Consider the following 17,304-nt stretch of genomic DNA (forward strand, 5'->3'; position numbering starts at 1 on the left):
ACATTGATTGTACTTTAGCCATGGTGTGTAACGGAGTTTTGTTATTGTACGTAATGTTTGTACTCCATACCATGTGATATAAATGGAATGAAATGAATGTGTACCTAATGACAGTACTCGAGTAAATGTACTTAGTTTGATTCCACCACTGAAAAATACTTAATAACATGCAACAGTCCTGCATTTAAAATGTCACTGTAGTAAAAGTACACAAGTATCAGCAACAAAATGTACTTAGAGTATGAACAGTAAAAGTACACATAATGCAGAGTGAATACTGTCAGTGTTATTGTATCACTGCATCATTTTAATGGATTCATTTGTAAGCAGTACTTTAATGTTGTTGTTGGTCATGGTGAGCTAATTTTAACTACTTCATATACTTTTAGTAGTTTAATCTGTAACAATGGATCATATTTTATAAACTGATCGCACTTTGCAAAGGTAAAAACTGAAATGCTGAAAATATCTTATTTTGAAAAGCTCTTATTAACAAATAAAGTGTGCATCATATTTTATAAAGTGATCATGTTTTATTTGTAAAATGTTTATTAGAAAAAAACAAAAACACAATACTTGAGTTTTAAATGTGGTGAAGTAGAAGTATAAAGTAGCACAGCACTGAAATAGTCACAGGCAGTTTTCACACACTTGTCGGGACAGTAGCTGTTGTAAAGATGACACTTCCTGTCTTCTTTTGTTTCCATGAGAAGTAGCCCAACTCCTGTAAGGGACTATAACTTTGACAAATAAAGAGTGTATTAAACAAAGACTATCCATGAGATAATATCAGCAGTGTGATTAAATCTTTGTGTTGTAGTAGTAAGTAGCAACGTGACACATCAAATAAAAACATTTACAGAAACAAAAGAGAAAAACCACATTGATCAGAATCTAAAAAATCAACAATGTATTCACAGTACATCACCAATAATATACATTTATTACATTAAATGAGAGTGAATCTTTCTGTAGAAAATCAGATGGTTGTTCTACTTTATGTGACTAAACTGCTCCTACGTGCTCGATTGACAGGAGAGATGATCAGAGGGGCAGAGTTTTTACCACCATAGTTAAGACAAGGACTGAAGAATGGGTAGAGTTTCTCAGTGAAGGAGCAGCCAGTAAAGGAGTAGATAAGAGCTGCAGCATCAACATCATAAAAGGAGACCAGACCCTCCTCATAATCCACAAACACCCCCACCTTCTCAGGCCGAGACTTCAGAGAGAGACGGACTGAAGGGCCAGCAAGAGCTTTGTATTCATTTTCATTCCTCAACCATATCATCCAGTAACCATTCTGAGGGCTCAGTGTGATTGGTCCCTTCCTGTTGATCGACTCTCTGGCCACTCCTAAATCCCAGTCAGTCTTCCCTTTAACCTGAACCTCATAATAAAATCTTCCTGAAGAGAAACTCTGCTTTGCTAAGACACAGACGTAAGTATCAAATCTCCCTGAATTGTTTGGGAGATTCTTCCATACATCACCATGTTTAACTTGTTTTCCATCAGCAGACAGGATGAGAGCAGGATGTGCTGTATCAGGATTGAGTGTCACATCCACTGCAGACTGCTGGACCCTCTTCAGCTTGACCTCAGCAAGAAACTTAATCTGTTTGCCAAGCATCTCCTTCAGCTGACTCACAGCTCTCCTCACAGTCCGCTCATATGAAGGTGGACAGATGCCGACCTCTGTCCAGTCCTTGGTGGGTGGAGCAGTGTTCAGGGACATGAAGCTTTGGAGGAGGTGGAGGTGATCTTCAGAGCGTGAGAGCTGCTCCACCTCAGTGCTCCTCTTCTTCAGCTCAGAGATTTCCTGTTCCAGCTCTTTGATGAAGCCTTCAGCCTGTTTCTCTGTCTTTCTCTGCTTCTCTTTGATCGTGTCCATGAGCTCGGCCTGGCTTCTCTCAACAGACTCCTTCAGAGCGGTGAAGACCTGAACACTATCTGCTATCTCTCTGTCTGCATCTTCCTTACTGAGCTCCACTGAGTGTTTGATCTCCTCAATCTTCAGTCGTCTCTTCTGGATCATCTGCTGAATTTCAGCCTCTGTCTTCCCCAGCTCGGCCTTCTTTCCTTCATATCCTTCTCTCAGAGAAACAACATCATGTGTCTTGTGGTCTAAAACAGTGCAGAGCATGCAGACACACATCTGGTCGGTCTTACAGAACAGCTCCAGCAGTTTATCGTGCTTCAGACACATCCTGCCTTCCAGGTTCTCCACAGGGTCGATCAGCTGATGTCTTTTCAGGCCTGATCTTGTCAGATGAGGCTCCAGGTGAGTCTCACAGTAGGATTCCAGACACACCAGGCAGGACTTCAGGGCCTTCAGTTTGGTTCCAGTGCAGACGTCACAGGGAACTTCTCCTGGTTTGGGAACTTGTTGCTCTGAGCTGCTGCTGCTGGCTTTCTGTTGAGCTGACTGTCTGAACTGAGCAGCCATCTCAGAGATGAAAGTGTTGACCTGCAGCTCAGGTCTGGTGTTGAAAACCTTCTTACAGTTTGGACACTGATAGGGGACATTAATATTCCAGTGTTCAGTGATGCAGGTTTTACAGAAGTTGTGTCCACATGGTGTGCTGACTGGATCAGTGAACACATCCAGACAGATGGAGCACAGAAACTGATCTTCAGTCAGCCGACATATCGACACTCTGAAGACACAAAGTGAGAAAACAACAAAACTGTGATTACATATTGTTTTTTATTTGTTTGACATAATCAAACTATGATCAATGAAATATAAGGATCCTGAATTCTGCTTTTATCCAGAATTCTGATATCCAGAGGTAAAGAATTCCACAGCTTAGGGGCGTGAAAACAGAAAGTGCTCTCACCAGTACTTTTATGGGACACATGAGGAACATTTAAAAGTAAAGCAGTAGAGGACCTCAGTGATCTGGCTGGAACATAAAATGATCGAAAAGCTCTGACATATGGAGGGACGAGGTCATTTAAAAGTTTAGCACAGCTTTTTAAAACCATTTTAAAATCAATTTGAAAAGATACAGGGAGACAGTGTAGTGACTTCAGCAGCGGGGTCATGTGATCCATTTTTCTTGTTTTGGTCAACACTCCGGCTGCAGTGTTCTGGACTAGCTGTAGTTTTTTAATTGACTTTTTGGGTAGTGCAGTGAAAAGGAAGTTGCAGTTTAAACAGCCAGTAATAAAAGCGTGAGTGAGTTTTTTTGGGATCTTTCTGGGTTAAAAAAGGTCTGACCTTAGCAATATTTCAAATAAAAGGTTTTTTTGATGACCTTATTAAAATGGGAGTTAAAATTTAAATCAGAGTCTAAAACCACTCCCAGGTTAGTGATGTAAGTTTTAATGTGCTTGCTAAGGCCACCCAACTATTAAAACACTGCGGTCGACTGCATCAAATGCTGCACTTAAGTCTAACAGGAGAACAACGTCCATATTGTTTTCATCCACAATAATTCAGAGATCATGTGCAACCTTGAGTAGGGCCGTCTCTGCGCTGTGGTTTATGAGATAACCAGTCTGAACCCTTCCTAAAACGCCACTGTTGGTAAGATGAACTAGTCGCTGATTAAAAATAATTCTGTCGAAAAATTTTGCTAAGAAAAGATAGATTTGAAATCAGGCTGTCAGTCTTATATCTTGGGAAGAGGTTTTACCACTGAGGTCTTGAATACTGTGGAAAATATGCCTGAATTAAGTGAGAAGTTTATTATACTTGTTGTTTGTTGGATTAGGCTTTGTAAACAGGATTTAAACAGCAGATCACATCAATATGAGTAACATCAGACATTCATCTGAAATCTGATAAATATGCTGTTTGTGCAGGTCTGCATAGTATATGAATATGAAGGATAACTGCATTTCCTCAAGGCTTATTTGGGCTGGCATTAATTGGTCACCACATTAACAAGCAACCAATTAAATGTGCCAGCATATGTAAACATGGGGAAACCAGTGTGACTGGTCTGCAGTGGGGAGTGTTAGCTCATGTTGTTTCACAGATAAAACCAGAGTTCACTGTTAAAGTCGACCTGAAAACTTTAGTTATTCAAATAAAAGTTTCAAAAATAATCAAACTATGTTAAACTAACTCTCCATTACTGTCACATCAAACATCAAATAATATAACAATACTGCTACACTGCTGCTTATGTTGTTATTAGAGTGGAAATATTTGAAAGCAGGCCAAACATTTTTCATATGAACCTTTGAAACCTCTGTAGGACAGTGAACTCACCAGTGTTTGTTGTTGAGAAAAACCTGCTGGATTCAGTTGAATGTTTCTTTCCAGAGAAACAGAGAGACTCGTCTCCACTGCAGCTCTGCTGTCACTCACACACACTTTCACTTTCACTTCAGGTCATGTGACTGTGAAGCTCTTCTCTTTCACTGTTGCTCCACCTCTCAGTGGGCCGTCACCAAGAGGGAGAGGTGGAGGAAGTATTCAGATCCTTTACTGAAGTCAAAGTACTAATACCACACTGTGACAATACTCCACTACAGGTAAAAATCCTCTCTTCAAATCCTTCCCTCAGTAAAAGTTTGATCAGGAACATTTATTATAAGTATGTGTAAAATGACTGATAGTGCAGTAAAGTGTTCCCTGCTGTCAGTGTTTTATTCTATCTGATGTTTTTGGATTAATATTCCTGCTGCATTAATGTGTATGTGTCATTTTACTGCTGTACATGTTTCAGGTTGAGCTCATTTGAACTCCTTTATATCCTGTTGGGGAGTTTAATCTACAGCAATGCATCATGGTCTATAACATCATCATATGTCTGTAGCATGAAGTTAATGTCTTCACAGAAAAACTTTTAGAAAGTTATTCATCCTAAATCAGTTGTCCCTCTGTGCCTGGTACCAGACCAAAGTACAGATGCAGCTTCATCCTCAGCAGCCTTGTGTCCCCATATACCTCCCACCATCAACGATCCAGCCCTGCTCCAACTGAGGAAAGAGGTGAGCAGCATCCTGTCAACCTTTGGTTATGATGTCATTACCAGCGGTGGAAGAACTACTCCAATTTTTACTGAAGTAAAAGTAGAAATACCACAGTCTAAAATACTCGGTGCAAGAAAAAGTCCTGGATTCAAAATGTTACTTCAGTAAACGTTGAGAAGTTTTATCAGCAAAATGTACTGAAAAGTGAGAAGTACTCATTATACAGAATAGTATCAAAGTATCATAACCACAGAAATATTATTTCTATCATCATAACATGAGCTCCTCAGGTTATGATAGAATATTATATGATTCATTTCACATGTAAGAGCATTTTAATGTTGTAATTTGTCAATGTGGAGCTAACTTCAGATGCTTTGTATCAGTGGTGGTTCCAGCACATTTGGTGCCCTGTAGGCGAATCACCCCAAATAAAAGCAGCTGCAGCTCAACAGCCAAAGTGCTGTCTGGTAACTACTAAAATGCAAATAAAAACCAAGCTAACAATAAAAAAAAAAACGATATAAATTTGTGCTGATTTGCTTTAACTGACATGTTGAACATGTGTTATAATAATCATATAAATCAATAATCAATAAAAAGAATCACAAATTAACTGGTTCAGAAGAATAAACAATAAAATAATATATTACATTGTAAAATAATATAATGTTTAAAATAACAATTTCACCAACAGCCAATACCGATGTTTTTATATTGGTGTTTCTTTTTTCTTGTATTTTGAGGTCATTCAGTCCTTCGTTACACTTCACACCTTCGAATGAGCACAAATTCAATTAAACACATTCATGAAACAACCTTTAACAACACCTTCTTTCACATGAAAAACATCTTTAAAAAACAAAAGCATAAAGTCTTTTTACTATATATGATACGTCCTAATTCTCTCTCTGATATATGTTTTATAGTGCTGCGAAAACATCAACGCATTTCTCTTTCAAACAGCTGATTTATTCAAGTTTCTCACCAGAAGATACATTTTACAAGATTACACTGAACACATCATGGGAACGTTATCATTTACTGTTGCCCAGTATTCATTTTACTAAATACAGCTTGAACGCTTCACAATGTAAATCACTTCAACCTCTGTGAGCTGCTGGTTGTGTCCACTGCCTGCTGAGAGAAAACAATAACTAGCTGCTAACAGCTAACAGCTAACTTAACAAGCTCTCCTCCTGCTGATTTCATGTTCTTTCTCTCCACATCCACTCCTCTCAGTAGTGTCGTGGTAGTTGAGTCGTTTTGACATGATAACAGAGTAGTGGTCCAGAGTTCAGGTGACATCAGATAACTCCGCCCAACTCCCCCAGAGAGCAGGTAAAGAGTAACAAGCTGGGTAGGGGGGCCGGGGACCGACAGGAACCCACAAATAAAGGCCTCTCTGTTATTTAGTAGACTTTGCTGTGTAGTTATGTTGTTGTGGCCTTATGTCATATTTCAAAATAATAGTAGTAGGCCTAATATTTCTAGTAAAAAATAGCAAAAGATAAACAATAAGATTTTTTTCTTCCCCATCTGTGGCGCCCCCTGTGGATGATGGCGCCCTCAGTGTTCACCTGTACTGCTTATGCCACAGCAGCACTGTAAACTTTGTACACTACTGGGTAAATTAGTACTTCATCATATCGTATTGCCACATCTTATTTTGAAAAGCTCTTAACAAATAAAGTGTGCATGACAACACTTCTTATCTATATACAATTATCAGACAATATAAAGTTCTGAATTTGGCACAGAGACATTTAAGAAATGTGCAAATGCTTCTTATTTCTGAGCACATTTGTTTTTGATGATTCAACAGTCTTGAAGGCAGGTAATGAAGTCATTAGAATAAATCAGACTATACATGAGATGAAGTGGGAGGGACGAACAGTAGCTGTTGTAAAGATGACACTTCCTGTCTTCTTTTGTTTCCATGAGAAGTAGCCCAACTCCTGTAAGGGACTATAACTCTGACAAATAAAGAGTGTATTAAACAAAGACTATACATGAGATAATATCAGCAGTGTGATTAAATCTTTGTGTTGTAGTAGTAAGTAGCAACATGACACATCAAATAAAAACATTTACACAAAAAAGAGAAAAACCACATTGATCAGAATCTAAAAAATCAACAATGTATTCACAGTACATCACCAATAATATACATTTATTACATTAAATGAGAGTGAATCATTCTGTAGAAAATCAGATGGTTGTTCTACTTTGTGTGACTGACGCTATTAGTTTTAGTTAAAATAAAATATGCCTCTGGTCAAACTGCTCCTAATCGACAGGAGAGATGATCAGAGGGGCAGAGATTTTAGCCAACATCATTAAAGGGATAGTGCACCCAAAAATTAATGTTCACCCATTATCTACTCACCCATATGTCGAGGGAGGCTCAGGTAAAGTTTTAGAGTCCTCACGACACTTACAGAGTTCAGAGGGAGGAGTGGGTAGCAGCACAACTGAACACCTAATGGAGGCTGACGGTGCCGCAGATTCAAACGTCCAAAAACACATAATTGAAACCACAAAATATCTCCATACTTTTCGTCTGTAGTTATCCAAGTGTCCTGAAGCCCGAACATAAAAAGTTGTTTGGAGAAACGTCATTTGAACTCTGTTTTTAGCCTCATTGTAGCCTGTACCTCTAACTGTCAGACCATGAGACGTGGGCATCGCCTTCATGTGTGTTCATGTGCTTTTGCTGGTCTCTTGCGCAAGCGTGCACACGTAAGCACGGTCCACAGAGAGACAGTTAGAGCTGCAGGCTACAAGGCTAAAAACAGACAAAGGAAAAGAAGCGGAAACTTTGAGTTGCCTCTTTGGGTGTAACTGTCGAAAGCCAATGTGTGAGTGAGTCTATGTGAATGTGATCTGTGTTGCAAAGGGTCTTCGTTAGTACAGAGGATGTTTAGTTGCATGCAAGACTCTGTCTGTGAAAAGCATTAGCACTAACACCACTTAGCTTTGGCCAAGCCAACTAACCAATAACCTAACTGCAGTAATCACAACAATAACTTAATATCAGCATAAAATCACAATTGACAAGTTAAACAGTCTTGCTTAGCCTGTACAACTGTGATAAAGCTATGCCCAGTTGTTACATTACCAATCCTTGAATGGATGAATGGAAGAGTTGCTTTGTGGCGTGCTGCTTTTAATAACCAGCAGAAGAAAGCTGGAAAGAGCTGTAGTTTAAAAAGCAGTCTTTGACGAGCCGGTTGCTCGGGGTCCTTGCACAGTTAAACATTGGGATGCTTACTTAAATTGGTTCTCTTGTTACTGGAAAGTTAGTTGCAAACCTTGTGTTTGGCACACTAAGTTCTCTGGTCTCCAGGTTGTGCTCCTGCTGTGGGCATGCAGGTTGTGGTCCAGAAGAAAGAGAGCAAGAGTCTGAGAGCAAGTGCCCCTTCAATGGTTCAGGGGCAAGAGCACATCTGAGCCGGTCAGCAGCTCAGGAGGAAGAAGCTGGGGGGAAGAGTTGTAGAACTTATCCTACAGTTTGCATGGTGACATCACAAAGTCACATGTCACTGTGAAACTACTGTCCAAACAACTTTGGAGGCTGGTCTCTCACTTCGGTGTGAGAATGAGAGAGATGGTAGAGATGGCTGTCTTTGTTTGAGGAACAAAGAGCATGCAGAAAAGAAAAGCCTTCACATGTCCAGTTTAAATTTTAATAAATGACAAATCATCTGTGGTCCAGTTAATCCCAAAACAGGTAATGAAATCATTAGAATAAATCAGACTATACATGAGATGGGGTGGGAGGGACGAACAGTAACTGTTGTAAAGATGACACTTCCTGTCTTCTTTTGTTTCCATGAGAAGTAGCCCAACTCCTGTAAGGGACTATAACTTTAACAAGAAGAGCATTTATTTATTTTTTTCCCTGAGGGGAAATTCAATTTTGTCATTCTTTTTTTAACACACAGGTCTGAAAGGCACACACATGCACAAAGTGGAGAGATATCAGAGTGAGGGGGCTGCCTTGGTCTTAGGGTTCGGTGCCTTGCTCAAGGGCACCTCGGCAGTGCCCAGGAGGTGAACTGGCACCTCTCCAGCCACCAGTCCACACTCTATATTTGGTCCGGACGGGGACTTGAACAGGCGACCCTCCGGTTCCCAACCCAAGTCCCTATGGACTGAGCCCCCAACAAAGACTATCCATGAGATAATATCAGCAGTGTGATTAAATCTTTGTGTTGTAGTAGTAAGTAGCAACGTGACACAATAACAGAAAAAAGGGAAAAACCATATTGATCAGAATCTAAACAATAAACAATGTATAGTACACCACCAATAATTAGGGTTGGGACTCATTAGGATTTTAACGATTCCTACATTCTATTCATTATACTTGCTATACTTAAACAAGTTTATAATAAACACAAATGCAATCATACAAATACAAAAACTGTATTCTAACTGTTAGATGAAAATACACATTTGTGTGTGGTGTGTATTTCAGATTTAGAGCTTGTATCATCTCCCTGAGAATATATAAAAACAAAAAGTGATTCTCTGATTTCTACAGTAACACTATTACCTCAAATTAACCACAGCAATGTAGCCTAATAAAAAATACTTTATGCATTCATGCTTGGGCACTGTTATTTACGTGACAACACCTGAACACAACACACACACACATTGGCAGTGTTGCCAAGCCCGCTTATTATAAGCCACTTTGGGCTTGTTTTTCTGTAAAGTCCTTACAAATATTGGTAGTTGCGGGTCGTGTTTTTTTTGGGCTTGTTTCTTAAGCGTAGTTGCTTATTTGGGCTTGTTCCCAGCTCCATAATAAGTTGTCAAGCAGATATTTTTGATATGTTATTTAAACGTAGGATAGTTTGTCTTGCCTGTTCCCTCTGTCCCTCCCCTTTCCCCATACACACAGGAGACAGCAGAGTTTTTTCCCACCCGCATCCTGCTTTTAATTGGCTCTGACCCTGATGGCAACGAGTACTAGCCAATCAGAGGCAGAGCAGAGTAATGTGTTTTCTGGTTAGGAAAACGTCAGTCCTGTAACTAAAAGAAAAAAGTTAGATGAGTGCATAAAAAGCAATAATAAATAAAGAATTTGTGAATTCAGGATGATATTTATTTGTGTGTGCAAATTTTAATTATCAGAGGTTTACTGTGTATATAATGTACTTGATGCATCAGTCTATATTTGATATCCCATCTGTTTTCTAATGTTAAATAATGTTAAAAGGTGGTTTAACTCCCTCTTGTAGTCATTGTCCTGAAGCTCAGGGGGGAGATAAATAAATAAACTGTGTACCGTGGGTACAGTTTTGCAAAACTGCGCACAGTTTACTTATCTGTCCACATGGATGTAAATTGACAATCTGTACCCACAGTTTAAAATCTGTCCCGACGGATTGTAAAACCGTGCACACAGTTTATTTAATTTTCTCTCACCGGAACCTAGGGGGGCTCCGTAGAAAAAGTTGCTTGTTTTGGGCTTGTTTTCACAGGTCTGGTTGCTTATTTGTCTCGCGAGATCTGGCAACACTGCACATTGGCTGTTTGTTTCTACCTCTCCCCTCCTGGAAGTCTCGGACCTTCCGCCGCCCGCCTCCGCCTTGATTAAACGCTGACAATAAAATAAAAGAGGGAGACAAGTTTTCCTATTTTATCTTATTTTGTTATATTTCTCCCTCTCCTCTCGCTAGAAGCATCGGACCTCCCGCCGCCCGCGGAGGTCTTCCTTTCCGCGGATCACCCAGGGTGCACGCCCAGCCTGTTAAATAGCCTGGCTGTAACCATAACAACTGTGTGACACAAACTCAGTGCTTAGTAATTAAAAAATGTTGGGCTCGGTCGGGTTCGGACAGAAATATGTGGCCCGTGCCGCACTCTAATGGAAATGCACATGACCTTTTTTTTTTTTACAATCTAGGAACCGTTACTCCAAATGTGATAGAACCGGTTCCGGAATCGGCACTTTGGACCCGGTTCCAAAAAAGAACCGGATCCGGATCCCAACCCTACCAATAATATACATTTATTACATTAAATGAGAGTGAATCTTTCTGTAGACAATCAGATGGTTGTTCTACTTTGTGTGACTGACGCTATTAGTTTTAGTTAAAATACAATTCCTCTGAGCAAACTGCTCCTACGTGCTTGATTGACAGGAGAGATGATCAGAGGGGCAGAGTTTTTACCACCATAGTTAAGACTGGGACTGAAGTATGGGTAGAGTTTCTCAGTGAAGGAGCAGCCAGTAAAGGAGTAGATAAGAGCTGCAGCATCAACATCATAAAAGGAGACCAGACCCTCCTCATAATCCACAAACACCCCCACCTTCTCAGGCTGAGACTTCAGAGAGAGATTGACTGGAGGGCCAGCAAAAGCTTTGTACTCATTTTCATTCCTCAAACATATCGTCCAGTAACCATTCTGAGGAGTCGCTCTGATCTTTCCCTTCCTGTTGATCAACTCTCTGACCACTCCTAAATCCCAGTCAGTCTTCCCTTTAACCTGAACCTCATAATAAAATCTTCCTGAAGAGAAACTCTGCTTTGCTAAGACACAGGCACAATAATCAAATCTCTCTGGATTGTTTGGGAGATTCTTCTTTACATCACCATGTTTAACTTGTTTTCCATCATCAGACAGGATGAGTTCAGGATGTGCTGTATCAGGATCGAGGGTCACATCCACTGCAGACTGCTGGACCCTCTTCAGCTCGACCTCAAACAGCTTCTTCATCTGTTTACTGAGCGTCTCCTCCAGCTGACTCACAGCTCTCCTCACAGTCCCCTCATATGAAGGTGGACGGACGCTGACCTCTGTCCAGTCCTTGGTGGGTGGAGCAGTGTTCAGGGACATGAAGCTTTGGAGGAGGTGGAGGTGGTCTTCAGAGCTTGAGAGCTGCTCCACCTCAGTGCTCCTCTTCTTCAGCTCAGAGATTTCCTGTTCCAGCTCTTTGATGAAGCCTTCAGCCTGTTTCTCTGTCTTTCTCTGCTTCTCTTTGATCGTGTCCATGAGCTTGGCCTGGCTTCTCTCAACAGACTCCTTCAGAGCGGTGAAGACCTGAACACCATCTGCTATCTCTCTGTCTGCGTCTTCCTTACTGAGCTCCACTGAGTGTTTGATCTCCTCAATCTTCAGTCGTCTCTTCAGGATCATCTGCTGAATTTCAGTCTCTGTCTTCCCCAGCTCGGCCTTCTTTCCTTCATATTCTTCTCTCAGAGGAACAACATCATGTGTCTTGTGGTCTAAAACAGTGCAGAGCATGCAGACACACATCTGGTCGGTCTTACAGAACAGCTCCAGCAGTTTATCGTGCTTCAGACACATCCTGCCTTCCAGGTTCTCCACAGGGTCGATCAGCTGATGTTTCTTCAGGCCTGATCTTGTCAGATGAGGCTCCAGGTGAGTCTCACAGTAGGATTCCAGACACACCAGGCAGGACTTCAGGGCCTTCAGTTTGGTTCCAGTGCAGACGTCACAGGGAACTTCTCCTGGTTTGGAAACTTGTTGCTCTGAGCTGCTGCTGCTGGCTTTCTGTTGAGCTGACTGTCTGAACTGAGCAGCCATCTCAGAGATGAAAGTGTTGACCTGCAGCTCAGGTCTGGTGTAGAAAACCTTCTTACAGTTTGGACACTGATAGGGGACATTAATATTCCAGTGTTCAGTGATGCAGGTTTTACAGAAGTTGTGTCCACATGGTGTGCTGACTGGATCAGTGAACACATCCAGACAGATGGAGCACAGAAACTGATCTTCAGTCAGCAGACAGCTGGCAGCAGACATATTGACACTCTGAGGACACAAAGTGAGAAACATCAAAACTGTGATTACATGTTGTTTTTTATTTGTTTACTATAATCAAACTATGATCAATGTAATATAAGCATCCTGAATTCTGTTGTTATAAGAATTTGCTGTGAGTGAAGGAGAGCTCAGATGTGCACTTCAGCAGTGGTATTTCTATGAGATCATCAAGCTCAGAGAATAAATGATAACGTGGAGATCTTCATTCTAAAACATTTACTCTGACTGCCTGCAGAAAAAATACTATTTCTCAAAATACTACTCAAACTAAAGTTGCCTCGTGGTTGTCTGCCTCAGCACAGCAGTCAAGTTTCTCTTACAGTTTACATCCACATCTGTAAAACATAGATGCTTCACACATCTTCCCTCCGGCAGCACAGAAGATCTATACAATCAGCATAGTTTCAAGATTAGAGTCACCAATTCAGTATCTGACCAAATGTCTCTCCTCCTGTTCCTGAGATATGACCTTTAATAATGTCCAGAAAACTGCAGAACATTATGATGTCACAGTGAAGTTGACCTTTGACCTTTTAGATATAAAACATTATTTTATCCTTTTAGACATTTGTGTGAAATTCTGTCATAATTTACATATGAATTCTTGGGTTATGGCCAAAACATGTTTTGTGAGGTCACAGTGACCTTTGACCACCAAATTCATTCAGTTCATTGTTGACTCCAAGTGGACGTTTGTGCCAAATTTGAAGAACTTCCCACAAGGCATTTTTGAGATGTCACGTTGACCAGAATGGGTGGGACGGACGACTTACAGACGACACAGAACATAATGCCTCCATCCACGGCTGTCACCAGCACAGAGGCATCAAAATGACATTATAATCTTCAACCTGAATCTAATTATTAAGACATTAGTAAACATTAACCTGCACACATTCATCAGAAACACAGAGGAGATATAATAAGACACAAAAACATGAGAGAGAGATGGAAAGTAACTAAGTACATTCATTACAGTACTGTACTAAGGTACTATTTTGAGATACTTTAGTTGAGTATTTCCATGTTTTTGCTACTTTATACTTCTACTTTGGTAAAAACATCTCAGAGAGACACATTCTACTTATTCCTCCACTACATTAATTTAATATCATTAATGACTTTACAGATTCAGATTAAGAATAAAAATTATAATCAACAAATAAATCCTGATGTATTATTATCAGTTAAGATATTATTGACCCCGGGGGGAATTTACAAACCACCCAGCAGTGTATAAAGTCATTAAAATTAGCTCCACTGTTAACAGCTTCATCATTAAAGTGATGAACACATTAATGCATCAATAATTATAATCCTGTAATATAGTATATTTTTCTGAAACTGGACGTTCTGGGTAATGAGTCATTTTACTTTTGGTACTTTTAGTTTGATGCTAATACTTGTGTATTTTTATTGCAAATCAAATAGTGACTGCAGGACTTTTACTGTAACAAAGTATTTCTACACTGTGGTATTACTACTTTTACTTCAGTAACAGATGTGAGTACTTCTTCCACCGCTGGTTCATATTGATGTAAACTCACACTTAGACGTTGTTGCAGCCTGAAGTGATTTTAATCCATGGTCACGTTCATGCTCTATATGTGTTCATGTATATGGGCTAAAATCTACAGAAAAAACTCCTCACAATCCTGAAAATATTAGACAGCCTAATATGTAAGTATGAGCACACTGAATGTCAACATTTATTAAACTAATATAGCTGAAACAGTAAAAAGCCGTTTCTGAAAGGCTGAATGCATCAGATATGGACTTGAAGCAGAACATTTCATTAGATAAAAACATGTTGTGGATTTTAGAAATTATTACATTGTTTTTTGTTTTGTTTTGTTTTTCAATTAATTTTGACTTTTGGACTTCACAATGCTCTTGAGTGACTGGAAATGTTTGGAATCCTCTGGAGTCCTCCGTTAGCTGTGCCGGTGACACGGCGCTACCATCTTAATAATACATATGAAGTTTGAGGATGTGGGAGCTAAATCTGTTTGTGGAAAAATTATTTTTATATTAGTCGTAACAAGACTGAGCTAGCTGTGCAGTTTGGTGTTTATATATGAGGTATTATTTAGTTTGAGAAACCTGACCATCTCTAGAAGCTCTTGTTGGCTGGCGGACTCAACAGGGACTAGAAAACGAGTCTGTAGGTCGTTACTAAGGTTCCACCTACTTGCTGGAGTAGTAAACTAGGTTTCATTACATTCTTTTCCAGTTATTAGTCAGACCCAGTGTATCTCCATGGAAACGGACACAACTGTGGCAAACAGTTTTTCATTTTGAGAGCTAACTGCCCCTCAACATGAAAACATTTTGATTATATATTTTATTTTGTTGGTAATAGTTGTAAAATCACAATATGACTCTCAAGGCTGGGCTTTAACGTCTCAAATAACGTTAAAGCCCAGCCTCTGGTGTAATATTGCATATAAGACACAGTTTCAGTTTTGTGAAACTTTAATTATTTTTGTAAAAATGCATAAAAGGAGATTTCACTGTGTTTTTCACACATGGACCACATTGGACCTGGTCCAGATCAAACACCAGAGATTCACTGCAGTTCATTTTGCATCTTCACAAATAAAGTCAAGGGTTCACAAATCTGAAACTGTGTTTTAAATAATATTCAGCCTCTCTGGGAAAATCTACTCCAGATTTGACCTGTCTAAGTGGGTTTTGATCTGGACCTGGTTTCATGTGGTCTCGAGGTGAAAAACAAAGTGAAAGCTCACATTTTTGTATTTTTACAAACAGAAAAAAAAATCACAAATTTGAATGTGGGTTTCAGACAATATAAAGGCTTTACCTAAAATGTCTCACATGCATTCACAACAGTAGGAGCTGCAAGAAGCCGAAGATCGGTCGCTCAGCAATGTATTTTACATTTCCCTTAACTTTCCCCTTAACTGCTGACTCAGAATTTAACTTCTGTTACTGTCACATCACACATGAAATAACATAATGACACTGATACACTGCTGCTTATATTGTTATTGGAGTGAATTTATTGTTGAAGTAGACGAATCATTTTAATATCAACTGAACACATGTATTACAGTTTACTGGGATATAGTTAGCCAGTGTTTGTCTTTATTATTTGTTTTGTTGAAGCGTCTGAGGAAGTATAGTGAAATAAAATCTCCTTCTCCATTTGCCCTGTCTACAGCTCTGAGTGTAACTTCCTGTCTGAGTTGAGCTCAGGTTTTGAGTTCATACAGGTAAACAGGCCTGTAAATGAGCTTGAAGCTAACGCTAGCTGTGACTGTAGTTCAGTCACTGTGCTTTGGTTTTTACCTCTGTTTTGTATTTCTGGCTAAATTCACATGTTGTTTTTATCTAAACTGACACATTTCTATGGTATAATATTCTTTATAAGGTAAAACAGATGTAAAACAGTCAGATTGTGGTTTGAACTAAACTTTGAGCAAATATTTAGTGTATTTTGTCTCTGTAGGACAGTGAACTCACCAGTGTTTGTTGTTGAGAAAAACCTGCTGGATTCACTTGAATGTTTCTTTCCAGAGAAACAGAGAGACTCGTCTCCACTGCAGCTCTGCTGTCACTCACACACACTTTCACTTTCACTTCAGGTCATGTGACTGTGAAGCTCTCCTCTTTCACTGTTGCTCCACCTCTCAGTGGGCCGTCACCAAGAGGGAGAGGTGGAGGAAGTATTCAGATCCTTTACTGAAGTCAAAGTACTAATACCACACTGTGACAATACTCCACTACAGGTAAAAATCCTCTCTTCAAATCCTTCCCTCAGTAAAAGTTTGATCAGGAACATTTATTATAAGTATGTGTAAAATGACTGATAGTGCAGTAAAGTGTTCCCTGCTGTCAGTGTTTTATTCTATCTGATGTTTTTGGATTAATATTCCTGCTGCATTAATGTGTATGTGTCATTTTACTGCTGTACATGTTTCAGGTTGAGCTCATTTGAACTCCTTTATATCCTGTTGGGGAGTTTAATCTACAGCAATGCATCATGGTCTATAACATCATCATATGTCTGTAGCGTGGCTGTCCTGTGAGAACCACGTGTCTCTAAGAGTTTTCTGAGGTGATTTATTAAGTTTAAAGAATAAATTAGTAAAGACAGAGGAAAAGTTCATCACAGAGTTTTTATGTGTTAAAGACTTTGATTTTAAAGTTTGATCCTGTGACCTCTCAGTTTCAGGTCACACAGCCCGCAGGTTGTCCTCTCTTCCCCCGAGAGGTGGAGAGCAGAGATGGATGAGTCCGACAGGAAGCTCCTCTCCAGCCCGTGATGGATGCTGCTGCCTCTGACGCTCAGGCTGCAGTGAGGGAACACGGCGGCTCCATGATGAGGAGGAGGAGGGTGTAGGTCAGGGTTATATATAGAAAACAGATGATGAGGTTTTTGCTCCGCCCTCTCTGTGATGCATGATGACAGCCTCTCCAGCTGTGTCCACTCAGGTGATGTCATCTAAAATGGACGATGGGCGAAGCGGCAGAGCAGCTGTCCCAGCACAGCACCGCGCGCCCCAGTAAATTCACCACAGCTGGAAGACGAGACCAGACAGGTCAGACTGA

General features: G+C 40.0%; 2 protein-coding genes across 2 annotated transcripts; both read right to left on the reverse strand.

The window, feature by feature from the left end:
* Positions 1-513: 513 nt before the first annotated feature.
* LOC144463434 (E3 ubiquitin-protein ligase TRIM21-like) lies at positions 514-4,330 on the reverse strand. Its single transcript, XM_078167619.1, has 2 exons — positions 4,220-4,330; positions 514-2,654 (listed from the first exon to the last, which is right to left on the reverse strand). The coding sequence occupies exon 2, from the start codon at positions 2,441-2,443 to the stop codon at positions 998-1,000; it is 1,446 nt and encodes a 481-aa protein (XP_078023745.1). The 5' UTR covers positions 2,444-2,654; positions 4,220-4,330; the 3' UTR covers positions 514-997.
* A 1,546-nt stretch (positions 4,331-5,876) lies between these two features.
* LOC117262594 (E3 ubiquitin-protein ligase TRIM21-like) lies at positions 5,877-16,318 on the reverse strand. The gene is made up of 2 exons (XM_033635611.2): positions 16,216-16,318; positions 5,877-12,717 (listed from the first exon to the last, which is right to left on the reverse strand). The coding sequence occupies exon 2, from the start codon at positions 12,706-12,708 to the stop codon at positions 11,035-11,037; it is 1,674 nt and encodes a 557-aa protein (XP_033491502.2). The 5' UTR covers positions 12,709-12,717; positions 16,216-16,318; the 3' UTR covers positions 5,877-11,034.
* Positions 16,319-17,304: the final 986 nt, after the last annotated feature.

Source organism: Epinephelus lanceolatus, chromosome 5, assembly GCF_041903045.1.
Source record: "Epinephelus lanceolatus isolate andai-2023 chromosome 5, ASM4190304v1, whole genome shotgun sequence".
Classification (NCBI taxonomy): domain Eukaryota; kingdom Metazoa; phylum Chordata; class Actinopteri; order Perciformes; family Serranidae; genus Epinephelus; species Epinephelus lanceolatus.

Excerpts from the sequence above, each read along its gene's own strand:
- LOC144463434 (XM_078167619.1), bottom strand. The coding sequence starts at position 2,443 with ATGGCTGCTCAGTTCAGACAGTCAGCTCAACAGAAAGCCAGCAGCAGC.
- LOC117262594 (XM_033635611.2), bottom strand. The coding sequence starts at position 12,708 with ATGTCTGCTGCCAGCTGTCTGCTGACTGAAGATCAGTTTCTGTGCTCC.